General features: G+C 43.5%; 2 protein-coding genes across 2 annotated transcripts; one reads left to right on the top strand and one right to left on the bottom strand.

Annotated features, from left to right (window-relative positions):
- The first annotated feature begins 411 nt into the window (after positions 1-411).
- LOC133909094 (ankyrin repeat-containing protein NPR4) lies at positions 412-4,272 on the top strand. Its single transcript, XM_062351379.1, has 4 exons — positions 412-581; positions 684-1,085; positions 2,112-2,524; positions 3,245-4,272. The coding sequence occupies exons 1-4, from the start codon at positions 560-562 to the stop codon at positions 4,076-4,078; spliced, it is 1,671 nt and encodes a 556-aa protein (XP_062207363.1). The 5' UTR covers positions 412-559; the 3' UTR covers positions 4,079-4,272.
- A 2,946-nt stretch (positions 4,273-7,218) lies between these two features.
- LOC133909096 (probable membrane-associated kinase regulator 4) lies at positions 7,219-8,511 on the bottom strand. The gene has a single exon (XM_062351381.1). It carries the CDS (start codon positions 8,446-8,448, stop codon positions 7,312-7,314), a length of 1,137 nt encoding a protein of 378 aa, XP_062207365.1. The 5' UTR covers positions 8,449-8,511; the 3' UTR covers positions 7,219-7,311.
- Between the last annotated feature and the right edge of the window lie 5,514 nt (positions 8,512-14,025).

Here is a 14,025-nt window from a genome sequence, read left to right as displayed (position 1 = left end):
ATCGCCAATTAACTATCGCTAAAAGGGGAGGACGGCACGCTAATCACCATCCGATAATACAAAACGGAACGTGCCATGAGCCCATTAACTCCCGGTGCGAGTGTGACGGAGGTCGTGACCAACAAGTCTCTTCGCTCTTCCACGTCCGCAGTCTCCGTCTTGGACTCATCCTCCTCATCCTGGACTGGTAACGTCGACGTTCCAAGCGAAAGCACACCCCCGAAGCCACCGGGCAGCTTCTCACTCCCCCCTCGTGCCACTCCCCGTGTCCGTCCCTTTCACATCTGCTCCTGCCCGGCGGGTCCCCCTTCAGTCCATTTCCGATCTGCTCCTGCCCGGCCGGGCCCCAACAAAAGCTCCCCAGAGGCCAAGCCGCCAAAAGGAGTCGTTACCGTCTCGCTCTTCGCCTCCCACGCCTCCTTCCTCTCGCCTTCCTACGCGACGCAGCCGCTGACGCCTTGCGGGTCGCCGTGGCTCACTCTTCTTAAAGCGCGCGCCCCGCCCAAACCCTACCTTGGAAACCCTTCCACGGCACCCGGCCCGGACTGCGCCTCTCACGATGTCGCTCGAGATCCACGAGGGTAAGCAAGAGGGCGATGGAGAGGGTGGTCGATTAAGCATTAGATGCTTCGCTTCCGGTGGTTCATCGTACTGATTGATTTTTTTTTTTTGATTGGGCGCAGAGGGCAGTGTAGCCGGCGCCAGAGCCGGCACGGTGAAGGTGATGTCTGTGTCGGGCAGCGGGAAGCGGGGGCGGTACGTGCGGCAGGTGACGGGGCGGCACAACGACACCAACCTCCACGTGGCGGCGCGGGTAGGAGACGCCGTGGCGCTACGACGCGCGCTGGGCGAAGCCGCCGCGGCCGTGGCCACGGGGGAAGGAGTGGAGGAGCTCGAGGCGGCGCGGCGCGCGGTGGCCGCGGAGCCGAACGAGGCCGGGGAGACGCCGCTCGTCGCGGCCGCGGAGAGGGGCCACCTCGAGGTGGTTGTGGAGTTGCTCCGGCACCTCGACGCCGAGGAGTTGGTCGCAAAGAATAGGTCGGGGTACGACGCGCTGCACGTCGCGGCGAGAGAAGGGCATCATGGTGAGATCCTAACCTTTAGACCTCTCTGTTACGATTCGTGTATCTGTTTGGTGCAATTTGGAGCGTTGAGCTTGGAACTGCGCCTTTATTGCTGTTGCTGGTCTATTGGTTTCCTGGTTAGTTGTACTGTAGCACACTGTTTAGTCTCAGAATTTTGTGGATAATTAAATTTCGGAACTCCGAGTTTTCTTAACAGTAAGAAGTTTTGTATAGCTTCTGCTGCAATTGACAAATCTGTTTAGAAGAAATAACCTCTTCTAAGTCTGAACAAAATTGTTGCACAGTGTATGCTTGTATTTTGATTACTTTGTTACTAGGATTATGTATACATAAAAAACTACTGATGAGCTCTCTCTCTCTCTCTCTCTCTCTCTCTCTCTCAATGAAAAATGGCACGTTCTCGAAAAAGAATATGATATTTTGTGTTCTTTTCAAGCTAGGATAGATACTGAATAGAGAGCATGGCCATTATGCAGTCACATATTTCTTCTTATTTGGACAGTTTTTTATTATTGTTTATTCATTTATCTATAACGATTAGCTGTTATAAACTAGGCCCCTCGTTAACCTATGAGCTCAGTGTCTCAACATATGTGCACTTGCAAAAGATGTAAAAACTTTTACTCTTCAAAGACCCTTGTACTTCAGCATTCAAATAGCAACTGGTGGGCAAAATAGGAAGCACCTTTGAGTACATGATTACTTTAAAATAGTTTGGTGTGTGAGGGATCTGGGATTTGGGAATTTTGGGATGATAGGAAATGCTTTTAGTTGCATGGGGACATAGCCACATCAAAGTTGTGGCCCTTCGATGCGTTCTGTAGATTCTGGATAGGTTGTGATTAACCCAAACATTCTAATTTATATACAGTAATTGTGACACTAATATAATCAATTCGCTTATATTCAGGGAAATTTAGGATTATGTAATTGATATATTTTGACTTACTGTTCAGAGTATCTTTATGTCACCGTTAGTTATATAGGGAGCAAATTGTGCTAACGAGCATGATTACTTTTTGTCAGCTGTTGTGCAGGAAATGTTATTTCACGATAGGATGCTTGCCAAAACATTTGGCCCTGCAAATACTACTCCGCTTATATCAGCAGCTATGAGGGGCCATACTGAAGTTGTCAGATTGTTACTGGAACAAGATGACTTTGGATTGGTGGAAATGGCCAAAGATAATGGAAAAAATGCCTTACATTTTGCTGCTCGACAGGGACATATTGGAATTGTTAAAGAATTACTCGAGAAAGATCCTCAGTTAGCAAGAAGAAATGACAAGAAAGGTCAAACTGCCCTTCATATGGCCGTAAAGGGAACAAGCTGTGATGTGCTTAGAGCACTTGTGGATGCTGATCCGGCAATTGTAATGCTGCCAGATAAAAATGGGAACACGGCGTTGCATGTTGCAACAAGAAAAAAACGAGCAGAGGTATTCACAAAAAATATTGAGAAACTTTTTAAATTGCTGTTCCATATGCAAAAAATTAATGTGCATGTATTTGTTGATAGCTGCTCATAATCTCTCTCAGTGATAATTGCTCCTTTGTTCTCCTTAGACAGTTCAATGCTTCGTTCCACATGCATTGACATGCTTTTTCTAGGTTTAAAGGAACACCGTGAAGAAATAGCGACTCTGACTAGGCCAGCTCATAAGTTTAGTGCATACTGCATACCTAGAAAACGAAATCATTCTACCTTCTCATTACTTCACTGTTAACCTATCAACTTTCAATTAGGATTTACTTCTCTTTTGGGAAAACTGATATTGAAGTTTGAATTATTCAATTCTCTGGTGGCCACCTTCCATCCCATCTTCTAAAAGTGTCCTGAAAAGTTAATGCTATACTTTCAGGTGGATGTATCACCCTAGGAAATACATCAGTTTATTCTTCAGACATCAAATTGTCTAGCAAGAAATGCAAATGCTTTCTTAGGCTGCACTATGTAAAATATGTGCATGTTAGTGCTCTAGAGTATAGGGTCACTAGTTTTTAATCATAGTGTTGAAACATTTCAAAACAAGCATATTGTACTTTTTCAATATACACAATACTGCTTGATATCATAAAACAGTTACTTGCGCCTAACTTAACTATTATCTTTCAACTCAAGTGGACTTACTGCCCTTTTTATTTCTTATCTTCTGCAGATAGTTACTGTTCTTTTGCGGCTACCAGATACCCATGTCAATGCACTGACCAGAGACCACAAGACTGCCTATGATATAGCTGAAGGGTTGCCAGTATGTGAGGAGTCTTGTGAAATTAAGGATATTTTATCTCAACATGGTGCGCTCAGATCTAGGGAGCTGAATCAGCCTCGAGATGAGCTACGGAAGACAGTGACAGAGATAAAGAAAGATGTTCACACACAGCTGGAACAAACGAGAAAAACAAACAAAAATGTTCATGGCATTGCTAAGGAACTCAGGAAGTTGCACCGAGAAGGCATCAATAATGCAACAAACTCTGTAACAGTTGTTGCCGTGCTTTTTGCTACAGTTGCTTTTGCAGCAATATTTACCGTACCTGGTGGAAATGACAACTATGGGGTTGCAGTTGTTGTTCAGGCTGCCTCCTTTAAGATATTCTTCATCTTCAATGCTGTAGCTTTATTTACTTCACTGGCGGTGGTCGTAGTTCAAATAACAGTTGTCAGGGGAGAAACCAAGTCTGAGCGGAGGGTTGTTGAGGTGATCAACAAGCTTATGTGGCTGGCTTCAGTTTGCACTACAATTTCTTTCATTGCTTCCTGCTATATTGTGCTAGGCCGCCACTTCCAGTGGGCAGCAATACTTGTTAGTTTGATAGGTGGTGTCACAATGGCTGGAGTTCTTGGTACTATGACATACTATGTGGTGAAGTCAAAACGCATAAGGAAGATTAGAAAAAAAGAGAAGATGTCAAGAAGAAGTGGCTCGAGCTCCTGGTATGACAATACTGAGCTCTCAGAGACTGAGTTTAATCCAGTATATGCCTTGTAAAGAGAAAGGGTGTCTAAACTCAGTCTGTCACTGGGATCGAGTATGTACTCACTAACAGATACAATAGCTCACATTATTTGTTGATTGTACAATTCCATCTGTAACAACAAAACCACATGGAACTAGGATGCCCGTTGTGCAAGGCTCCTGCAGTTGAAGAATTTTATGGCACCAAATGTGCTCAATCTATTTTACCTGTGAGTTACAAATTCTATTTTCTTTCTGAGAGGTGCTTCTATGCTTTACCCTTTTGAGGATTGCACATATTTTAAAGCACAAGCCAATGGTTGACTCAAGCTACTTAACCCTTGATGTGCTTTAAAATTTACGCAACTTCCAGTTTTCCAGATTTCATGAGAAGTATTGTGTTTGTAATTCAATGTGTACGCACCTACGCGTAATTTGTGATGCTGCTGCTGCAAAGTCTCACTTCTTATCTTACGTGTGCTCATGTACCTCATTCCTAATTATGAGCTTGTTCCTTTAATTTTTGAGGGGAAACAGTAGGGGAATCCCCTATTGTGGTAAAAATATTATTATATAAGAAAAAGAAGATACAACTGTACAAAGAAACATAAAAAAAAGGAAAAGGAGAAAACTACACTAGCGAAGAGAGCCAGGAAGAGACCAGGATTCTCAAATGTACAGACATCCTGAGCTTGTTCCTTTAATTTGGTAATGCAGCTTCAAGTCTTGACTGGGTTTTAGTTCCTTTTAAGCAGTTAGGCATCATGTTCTTGATATGCTATTTTGTTGTTGCTCATATAATCTTGTTTTCATACTACAACTGTAAAATGTATTAATAAACTTATCGAGCTAATTAGACGTTTTGTCAGCCAAATGATCTTAAGATTCACTAGTTCACTCTGGATGTAAATTTGATTATTGTTACTTTGATTTATGTATTCCTGAACTTTTTCAGTCTTGTGTTGAAAATATAAAATTTCTACCACAGCTAGTTAATGTAAACTGAAGTGTACTCAGTACTCGCCTTGCCAGGAAGGCTATATACGGTAATGTTTATTGAATCCAGAAGGATATTATTTAGAGCTCTATTATTTATTTGACATGCAAGACTCAGCAAATGACATCTTCTATAATCATTCAGAAACAGTTAGTCTATGCAACCTTTACCTCCCTTGATATGGCTTCCAATTAACATTTGAAAAGAATGATCCAAATATATGAATCAAAGGCATCATTATTGTGGATTTGAAATGATCACTCGGATGCACATGTCCTGGTTAGACTTTAGTACAGGTGTCAGTCACTGGATCAAAGACCAGTTTAATTTGTCACATATTACTTTGGTTACTAATCAGAGAGTCAGTACTACAAGTTGGCACAGCAATCCAAGCACACTAAAAATTCCTGCAGGACCTGAAAAGCAAAAAGATGCAGCTAATCTCATGCAAAACTACATAAGATTTGGCTAATAACAACACAAACATTGGCTAACTATGGGTGCTTAAGAAGCAGGGAAGTGTGAAGTAGGCCCTGTTACATTTATAAGTCCTAACACTGCTCAACATCATCAATGTAGTGGATAACTCTTTTAAACTTGCCCTGCCTTTTGTTGATATGCTCTCTTAGTTTAAGGTTTCCTGTCTTCACTTGGTCATTTCTTCACTATATGTTCTGCTTTGAAGCTAAGGAATGCATTGTTCCCTTGAGTGGGTTTCATTTGTTTTGATTTAGGATAGATTCTGATAAGCTGTGTTCTTTATTGACAATCATTAAATCCATATGCTGATATATTATATCGGATCTGCTGTTGCAGTTTAACCATTTTTTATATGCTTATATTAGGAATACTACCCAATTGGAAACTTGATGTTATGGGAATAAAGTTGATCTTATCCATTGCTTTGCAGCTTTCCTGAACCCAAATGTGAGTAACCAATTTGAATAGTTCTCGTTGTTATCTGCTTTGGTTCTCTTGAACTATCTTTGCCAAGTTAACTTACAAAATTGCTAGACAACCAGAGTTATCCCGGGAATTGATCTTTTGTTATAGTGTCCTTGACCTACCTTGTGATCGAACCTTTTACACTGCTTAGTTATCACGATGAATCATCAATTGATGCTTCAGGATAAATAAAACCAGTTGAGAAAAACAGAAGCTGATAACTGTTTGGCCTCATAGAAAGTTAAGCTCAAATAAGTTGAAACATAGCTATCATTTTTTTGCTTATTTATTTGTGACACTTCAACGTTTCTTGAAATGTGTATCATGACCTCCATTGAGCTAAGGCAGGGATTGGTGGGAACAGAAATTTGTGCCTCCATTACCCCCCGATTTTTTTGTTGGTTAACCAATTCATTCTTGTTGTCAGATGATCCGTAGCTTTAAAGATGAGCAACCTGTACCTGTAATTTATTGATATTGCTGATATGTATTATATTGTGGATACTCCTTTTTTTTGTCACAGAAAGAAAGGGATTTTGCCTTTCTGCTTTCATGTTTTAAGTGTTGGCCACGATTGCCTTGTTTCTCCTAAGAAAAGGTCACTGCTATACCATTTGCATGTTCCTTGGTTGACAAGAAAGCATGACATTGGCATTCTGAATAGCATAGCTTAAAGATGGAGGCCAGTTGATGATATCCACTTTCCAGAAATTCTCTTCGTCCAAGTTGTGCATTTTGAGTTACTGTTGGTATTTGCATTAGCTGGGCTCTTCTCATAATGTAATATTCAGGCTGCATAATAAAGCTTTCATTGTCTTGCTTTCTCTGATAATCTCTTTCATTAGTCTGTAAAGAACAAGATCTTAATTACTCCATTTACCCATGGGCATATATTTTAAACAGTCTTTCGAGAGCATGTTTCTTGTGTTGTGTTCAAGAAAGAGGAAACAGATAGGCTTTAATCAGAAGACTTGTTTACTAGAGATAGCTCTGCAGCCAGTACAAAATGCCAGATCCAAACAAAAATAATTGGCTGTGTTAGGTTAGTTATGTCCCTGACATGTGATTTTGTTTGTATTACCTCTCATTTTGGTCATGGCACATGCATCCGTGGCTAAAGACACTGATCAGAGAAAATATCACTTCAGTTTAATTTGTTGGTGAGATTTTCTCTGGTACATCACAGACATATCAAATGCTAGACTACTATTTCAATATTTGCTATTGCATATTGAAGCTCATTGTCCTCAAACAGAAATTGCTTGCAGTTATACTTTGAAGACCATAACATTTAACATATATCATATCTGCAGAAAGCTCAAGATCAAAAGAGCACAGAATTATTGGGGGGCATTGAATTTACATTTATATTTTGGCTAATCTCAATTATATCCTCTGCTTCTTCAGATTCTGCTGCTATTTTTGATGCTGATGATGACATGAACCGGAAACCTGCATCGCTTGCACTCTTCCTCACTGAGGCCAGTTGCTGCGACTTCTTGCAGTATGCTATTGCACCCTGAATTGGATTGTCCATCTCTGAGCTTGCACTGCTGCTCCTCCTCAGCACCGGTCCAACACCAGAGTCATTTGAACTTGGGATGGAGAAGGAGGATGAATTTGACGAAGAACATGATGATGATGAGACAGAGGATGTCTTGTTTGATGACGAGTATCGGATAATGACGCTGGAGAAGGATCTTCTATGCCCGCACTCGTCCTCTTTAAGCTTGCCTCCTAGTGTCGTACTATTGCTGACGGGTGAGGCTATGTACCTGTTGCTTCTGATATAGCCAAATGGGTTCTTCCTACAGGTCTTGAACTGTGCATTGGAGAGCTCGTTTGCTCTAGGTGTGCCATTCTTGTCATCTGGATTCCCTCCTTTAGTGGTAAATATTGTCTTGAGGTAAGCTTTTGATGCCTTGAGCTTGAGACCAAGGTTGAGGTGCCTGATGAACTTGAGCTTCTTGGACCATGGCTTCTTCTCACAGGCTGCCACCTCCTTTTCAGCATCAATGCCAACGGATATGCACTCATGGAAGTAATGCTCTGCATTGAGCTCACCACTGACATAACATGAGTTCGCCGCTGATACATTGCACGACTGGTATGGTGTTGCTGGGGCAGTCCTCGCTAAGAGTAAGCCCTTCTCAGCCGCACTCTCGAGGAGCTTCCGAACCATCTGGATGCGTGGAGGAAGGTGGAGCGGCAGCAGCTTGCCCTTGTAGAAGAGCTCGTCTGCTGGGGATGCCGTGGGCTCCCACTGGTCAAGTGGAGCCGACATGTGGAATTCAAACTCTCGCGAGTTTTGTGGGGAGGCTGCCATGGCAGTGTTGTAGCAGAACAAGCTTGCTGTGGTGGTGGCAGCTTCTGCTGCTGGTGGTGGTGAACTCAAATCCATATCTATATAGTCCTCTTCTTGGAGTGGTTGGTCATGGCTTTGGGGGCTATGTTTCGCCATTGCTCTTACCTTGCGTTGTGTGTTTGGTGAGTTGTGTTTTTAGTTTGGTTTGGTCGTGGCAGAGGTGGTGGTTGTGTTTAGGAAGGAAGTGGAAGAAGCTTTGGCATGCTTTAAAGCAGAATTCCTGTAGCTAAGAGGTTTATAAATTGGTTTATACTCCTTGAGGGACCTACCTTTACCCCTATGATCTGCCTTTTGTTTTAATCTAATCCTCTTTCTGTTGCGCCTATATGTAATGTAGTAACGCAGTGCATAACTGTTTTTCTCTATTATTGCTCTATATGTGGTTGCAATACTTTACGTGATTAGGTTATTTTACCTGTTCCTTCCTTGGCATGCCTCTCCTCTTTCCATGACTGAAGCTATTTGTTTTGTTTGGATGTGTAGGGTTACAAGGCAACCATTAAGAGCTAGGCCAACAAGGTGATCACTTTTACCAACAAATTATTTACAAACTGCCTTCTGATATGAAGGGCCTGCAAACCACTTTGTCCACATGCTAATTGGGCGGTTGCACTTGGAAGCTTCATATTCTTTCAAGCAAGTGTAGGATGTTTTTTTCCCCAATGGGTGGGTTCCCTGATGGTAGCTTAGTGTGAAATTTGTAAGGCCTTCTTGAATTCTTGTTCCCATAAAAAATAAGGCCTCAAGGGTGGGAATACACATGCGACAAACTGACGTTGCCGTATGATAAACTTCGCAGGAAGTATTCCACACGGTAAATTTTCATCTGAAGGTAAAATATCCTCTTGATGACTGACCTGGTCATGTTTAAGCTGGGATTTAAATTTTAAAAGGGAGGGCGCATGCCCTCAAAACATGGAGCGGTGTGCTATTTGTTTATTTTATCTTCATGTCAACCTTTGGAAGTGTGAGGGTGACATCAGTGGCAAGAATTTAGGCCCCTTGTTTAAGCTGTCTGTGCAAACAGGGCGTGCGTGGTGTGCACCTAGATGTTGTTTCCATGGCCTTCTCTTCATCTTGCTGATGCTTCTGCAGCCGTTCCATTCCTGGGATCCATTTGTCAACTTTGTCTCTTTGGAATTTGGTGTAATTATTGACTACCGCGCGTGCATTAGCTCTCATCGAGGCCTCGAGTGCAATATAAAATGTCTTAATTAGTACTTGTTCTAAGGTGGACATGTTTGGGGTGTCTAGCTTGATTTATTTGTTGCTTGGTGCTTCTATACTTTACCCCTCAAGAATTGCAGCATTTTTTAAAGCTGATGATTTATTTTAATTGCTCATTTTGTTTCACGTGCAGATCTTTTGTAAACATCAAGGATGAAATTTGCCATAGAAGAACCCTGAGGTAACAGAACTTGGGCATTCCGCAGATTTCGACAAACAAGGTGTATTATTTTTCATGGTAAGAATAATACATCTCTATATACAAATTCGTGAAGTTGTCATTTGCCACTGGTTAAAGTCCTTGACTTTATGATATGCTTCTGAACCTGCTTTGTATCTCCTAGCACCAGCTAGAGCACTAAGCAACGTTCCACAAATTGCTTAAAGATATCATAAGAATACCATCAGCCCCTAGCTCTAACCCATTATTATTATATCTAACCTAACACACACTGACAAACTATCGACCTGATTCTTTTGCAGGTGAGAGAGCGCTAATTAGAAAGTGATGTCAACTAGGTTAGGCGTTGATCAAGTGCCTAACACCCTACTTAATAACGAAATATAGCCATACAGAGTTTACAATTCCCTTTTCTTTTTTTCAAAAGAGGCGGCAGAGTTTACAATTCTGAATAGCTAATTCCCTGAATTGCAGGTCTAAAGGTATATGATCTTTTGCAGCCACTATTACGTGGTTGGAACTTGAAAAAGATTATGCTTTCTCACTAAAATTTCGTAGACACTCGTACGTATTGTAGAAACGGTGCACTACCCCTGGGATTCTTCATAACCACCTCTCTTACCGTAATAGCGACATGCATTGACATGATTGCACCTGAAGATTCATTGCGCGTGAGAGGCGACAGTATAAACCTAAAGCGATTAACTTGTGGTAGAGTAGTTGTTATATTATCTTGCACAGTAGCTTAACAGGCTGCAGGGTGCTTTACCTGTACGTGCTGATTTTTCTTCTCCCATTGCAGGCCACAGCTGCCGGACATTTCGTGGTGGGAGTCCAATTCTTTTTGCACCATACAAAGATTGGAAAGGAGGCCCCTCCAAAAGCTCTCAGAGCTCGAGGTGTTCTTTGCCGCTTCTGCAAACTTGGAACCAAAGCACAAAGCTTATGTTATTGCAGCAATTCTGGGGGCCCTCTAGTAACCTAAGGACGGAAAGTTCGTGCTGAATTTTGACTGTTTCTCTCTCCAGGTTCTGGTGATGATGATTACTCCGTGTTGCTTATGGCGTTGAGCAGTAATCTTGGATGCTTTGTTGCGCGTAACCAGAATACGCTGACCGCTGCAGTATAAATGTTTGAAAAATACTTTATCCATGATCACTTCACACTACACCTAATGGTTTATGCGGAAAATGTCAAAAAACCGCCAGATTTCCTTGCACAGTGGGCATATTCTGTGATGTGGTTGAACTAGTTGTTTGGAAGATAACTTTAGATGAATGGAACAAACATCTTTTTTTCAGGGGAAAAACACTTATTTTATGGGACGTTGGAGTTGTGGGGACTATCCAAGTTTATGCAGTATGGCACATGCACCATGCTACCTGTTTCGCACTTAAGGCGCCATTCCAGTTTCTGCGAAAGCATTACGAAGTGCACATGCACCATGCTACCTGTTTCGCACTTAAGGCGCCATTCACTAGGTATTTATGCTCCTCACTCGTACCTTGGTTCAGTTAGTACCAAATTCTGTTCAGCTAGAGCATATTTGTGAAAATCAACCATGAGAAATCGATCCGTGGACCAGAATATCTGGGTCCTTGTACGATTCCATGTCGAGTGGCTGACAAGCTGGACAAACTTGTAGAGCGACCAGTTCGGCCATGAGTTGATTAACATAGTAGCACTGCTGACGGTGATCAGATTACAAGGCACCAAGATCAGATCTTGACAAATCCAAGGTTCCAGAGGAACTCACCATTCCAAGCCTTATGTATGAATGTTTCTTTCCGGCACTTGAGAACATGACTCCGAACCATGGTATCTTAGGCAACCAACCATGTCTTGTCATTTGACCAGAGAGTTGATGGGTACTTCCAGGCAGTCTGAAATATAGGATCAGAGCCACCTAATATTGATGAACAAAACGTGGAAGTGCTAGAAAATATACATTTGGGTTGGCAACGAGACAATGCATGTCGATATCAGCTTTGACAACGGATTCTCGGTTTTACATTTGACGCTTTACACGAATTGAGAACCGGAATCTTACTGAAGAAACAACGTGTTGCCTCCTGGCACACGCCCTCGGCAGGTTGAATGGTTGAGCAGTCATGCATGGCACATGGATTAGTGTTACACAAGCAAGTTTTACGGCCACTGGGCTGTCGTTCTGCTTGCATGGCTTGCAAAACAACTCGGCGGCCTCATTCAGCTCACGGCCCACTGTACTGTTCTAGGCTCGATACATCCCCAAGCCCACCCAAGATGAGCTTCGGGCCGGCCACTCAGCTCCGCGCTCCATGGCGGCCATAGCGTGCTTCCTTTCTGCGCGCTGCTCCGCCTTGGCAGCACAGCGATTCGTCGGCGCTGCGGTACTCGGGCCGTCCGGCGCGCGGGCAGCGGGCACCGCCGTCTCCCTTGCCGGTGGTAAGGCGGCCTCATCTCCCCTGATCTCCTCTGTGCGCGCTCTGTGCACCGAGCGCCGTCGTTTTGACCGGACCGCTAGGCCTGTCACGCACGAAACTGAGTACGTATCGGAGCGGGCCGCTGGCTGGCGACGCACGTAGTGGCGAGTATGGCGGGGTGCTGTTGTAGTGGTGTACACCGGGCCGCCGTGCTGCACGGCGCGCGCGCGCCGCCGGCGTTACCGATTCCATGTCCGGGAGCGCGCGTCGGCTTCACCCACGACGAACGTGTGAGGCCAAAGCCGTGAGCGCCACGAGGCTCATCCGGGACAGACACGCACGCACGACGGGGAAACCGAGGCACTAATGGTTTTCTCAGTAGAAAGTAGATTTTATAAGATTCGATTTTACATAATTTTTTTTTCTAATATTTTTTCTTTCTTTCTCTTAATTACCCGTACTAGTTATTACTCTTAAAAATAAAATTTATAAAATTCAATCTTACAGAAAATTTTTATAGAATTTACTATTATGTATAAAAGCGGAGTCAACCGAGGAACCGACACATGTTGTTTCAGCGTTGCCGTTTCTGTTATGCCCTGCGTGCTCTTCGTCTCTTTTCGTTTCGCCTCGAGATCTCAGTAGCCAGCCAGTGCATTACCGTAGCGAAACGAACATGGAGATCACACTAAACTAAAGTGCCATGTCACTGTCAGTACGCACTCACTCCGGCTACAAGTGCACCCAGCCCTAAGACCATGCCCAAGGGAATTCCTTCACGGGCAGATTCCCGTCGTGAAGGGATTCCTGTTCCCTTCAGCGCTCCCAACGGATTCCCTTCACGATTCCCTTCACGACGGGATTCCCAGGGTCATTCCCTTCAGGACGGGATTCTCTCTCCGTTCCCTTCGCGATTCCCCTCGAAGGGAAGCTGTTGGAGATGAGAGAAAATAAAGGGAATGTGAACGGGGAAGGGAATCGGGAAGGGAACGAAATGAAGGGAATATGGTTGGGGATAGTCTAACCTCCATCAGTTTCATCGGGTCAATTAAGTGCGTCCATCTTACGGTCTCTACGTGAAGTCGCTGACGGAGACGATGTCCGGTCCGGCACGTCGGACAACTTGCTTGACCCGACAGGGAAGGCCGCCTAGGACTTTTCTTTTTCATTTTAGTTTTTTTAAAATTAATATTTTAATAATAGTATGTCAGAATCTAAATTTTTAGTAACTAGCTCCTTTTGTTACGCCAAATTATCTGGCGTGACTTTTCAACGTAGTCACGTTATATTTATTGGTGTGACTAAAGTGGTCACGCTGGCGGGAACCCAAATTTAGCGTGACTCAGGCTGCCACGTCGAATCCACGTGTAAAGGCGTCGGGGTTTTCGCCAGCATGACCACTTTGGTGACGCCAATGAATATGACGTGACTATGTTGGGAGTCACGTCAGACACTTTGGCATGATAAAAAAGACTAGTTTCTGAAAATTTAGATGCCGATGAGTTATTATTAAAATATTAGTTTTAAAAAAACTAAAATAAAAAAAGTCGCCGGCCGGCCACTATCTCCTCGTCGGCGATTCTTCCTCGCCATGTTTCCTTCTAGATTGCTGCTAAGCTTCGTAGCAGCTGCTGCACTTGCATGGACGTGTTCGCCGGAATTTGATTGGGCCGTAGCGTCGCAAAAAACAAAAAATAAATAAAAAATAAAAACAGGCTCAAATGGACCAATGAACAGTGGTCCACATGCTACGCGTGCTCTTCAGGTCTACCCTGTGCCGTCCGCTCGCAATCCAACGCTTCGACCCACCCCGCGTTGCTTCCGTGCTAAGCGTCCCCGGTCAAAGTCTCCGCATCACGG

This window comes from Phragmites australis, chromosome 2 (genome assembly GCF_958298935.1).
Source record: "Phragmites australis chromosome 2, lpPhrAust1.1, whole genome shotgun sequence".
Classification (NCBI taxonomy): domain Eukaryota; kingdom Viridiplantae; phylum Streptophyta; class Magnoliopsida; order Poales; family Poaceae; genus Phragmites; species Phragmites australis.
This window is presented reverse-complemented; position numbering and strand designations above follow the sequence as displayed.

Excerpts from the sequence above, each read along its gene's own strand:
- LOC133909094 (XM_062351379.1), top strand. The coding sequence starts at position 560 with ATGTCGCTCGAGATCCACGAGG. Across the intron at positions 582-683 it reads GTCGCTCGAGATCCACGAGG|AGGGCAGTGTAGCCGGCGCC; the intron begins GTAAGCAAGAGG and ends GATTGGGCGCAG. Across the intron at positions 1,086-2,111 it reads GGCGAGAGAAGGGCATCATG|CTGTTGTGCAGGAAATGTTA; the intron begins GTGAGATCCTAA and ends ACTTTTTGTCAG.
- LOC133909096 (XM_062351381.1), bottom strand. The coding sequence starts at position 8,448 with ATGGCGAAACATAGCCCCCAAAGCCATGACCAACCACTCCAAGAAGAG.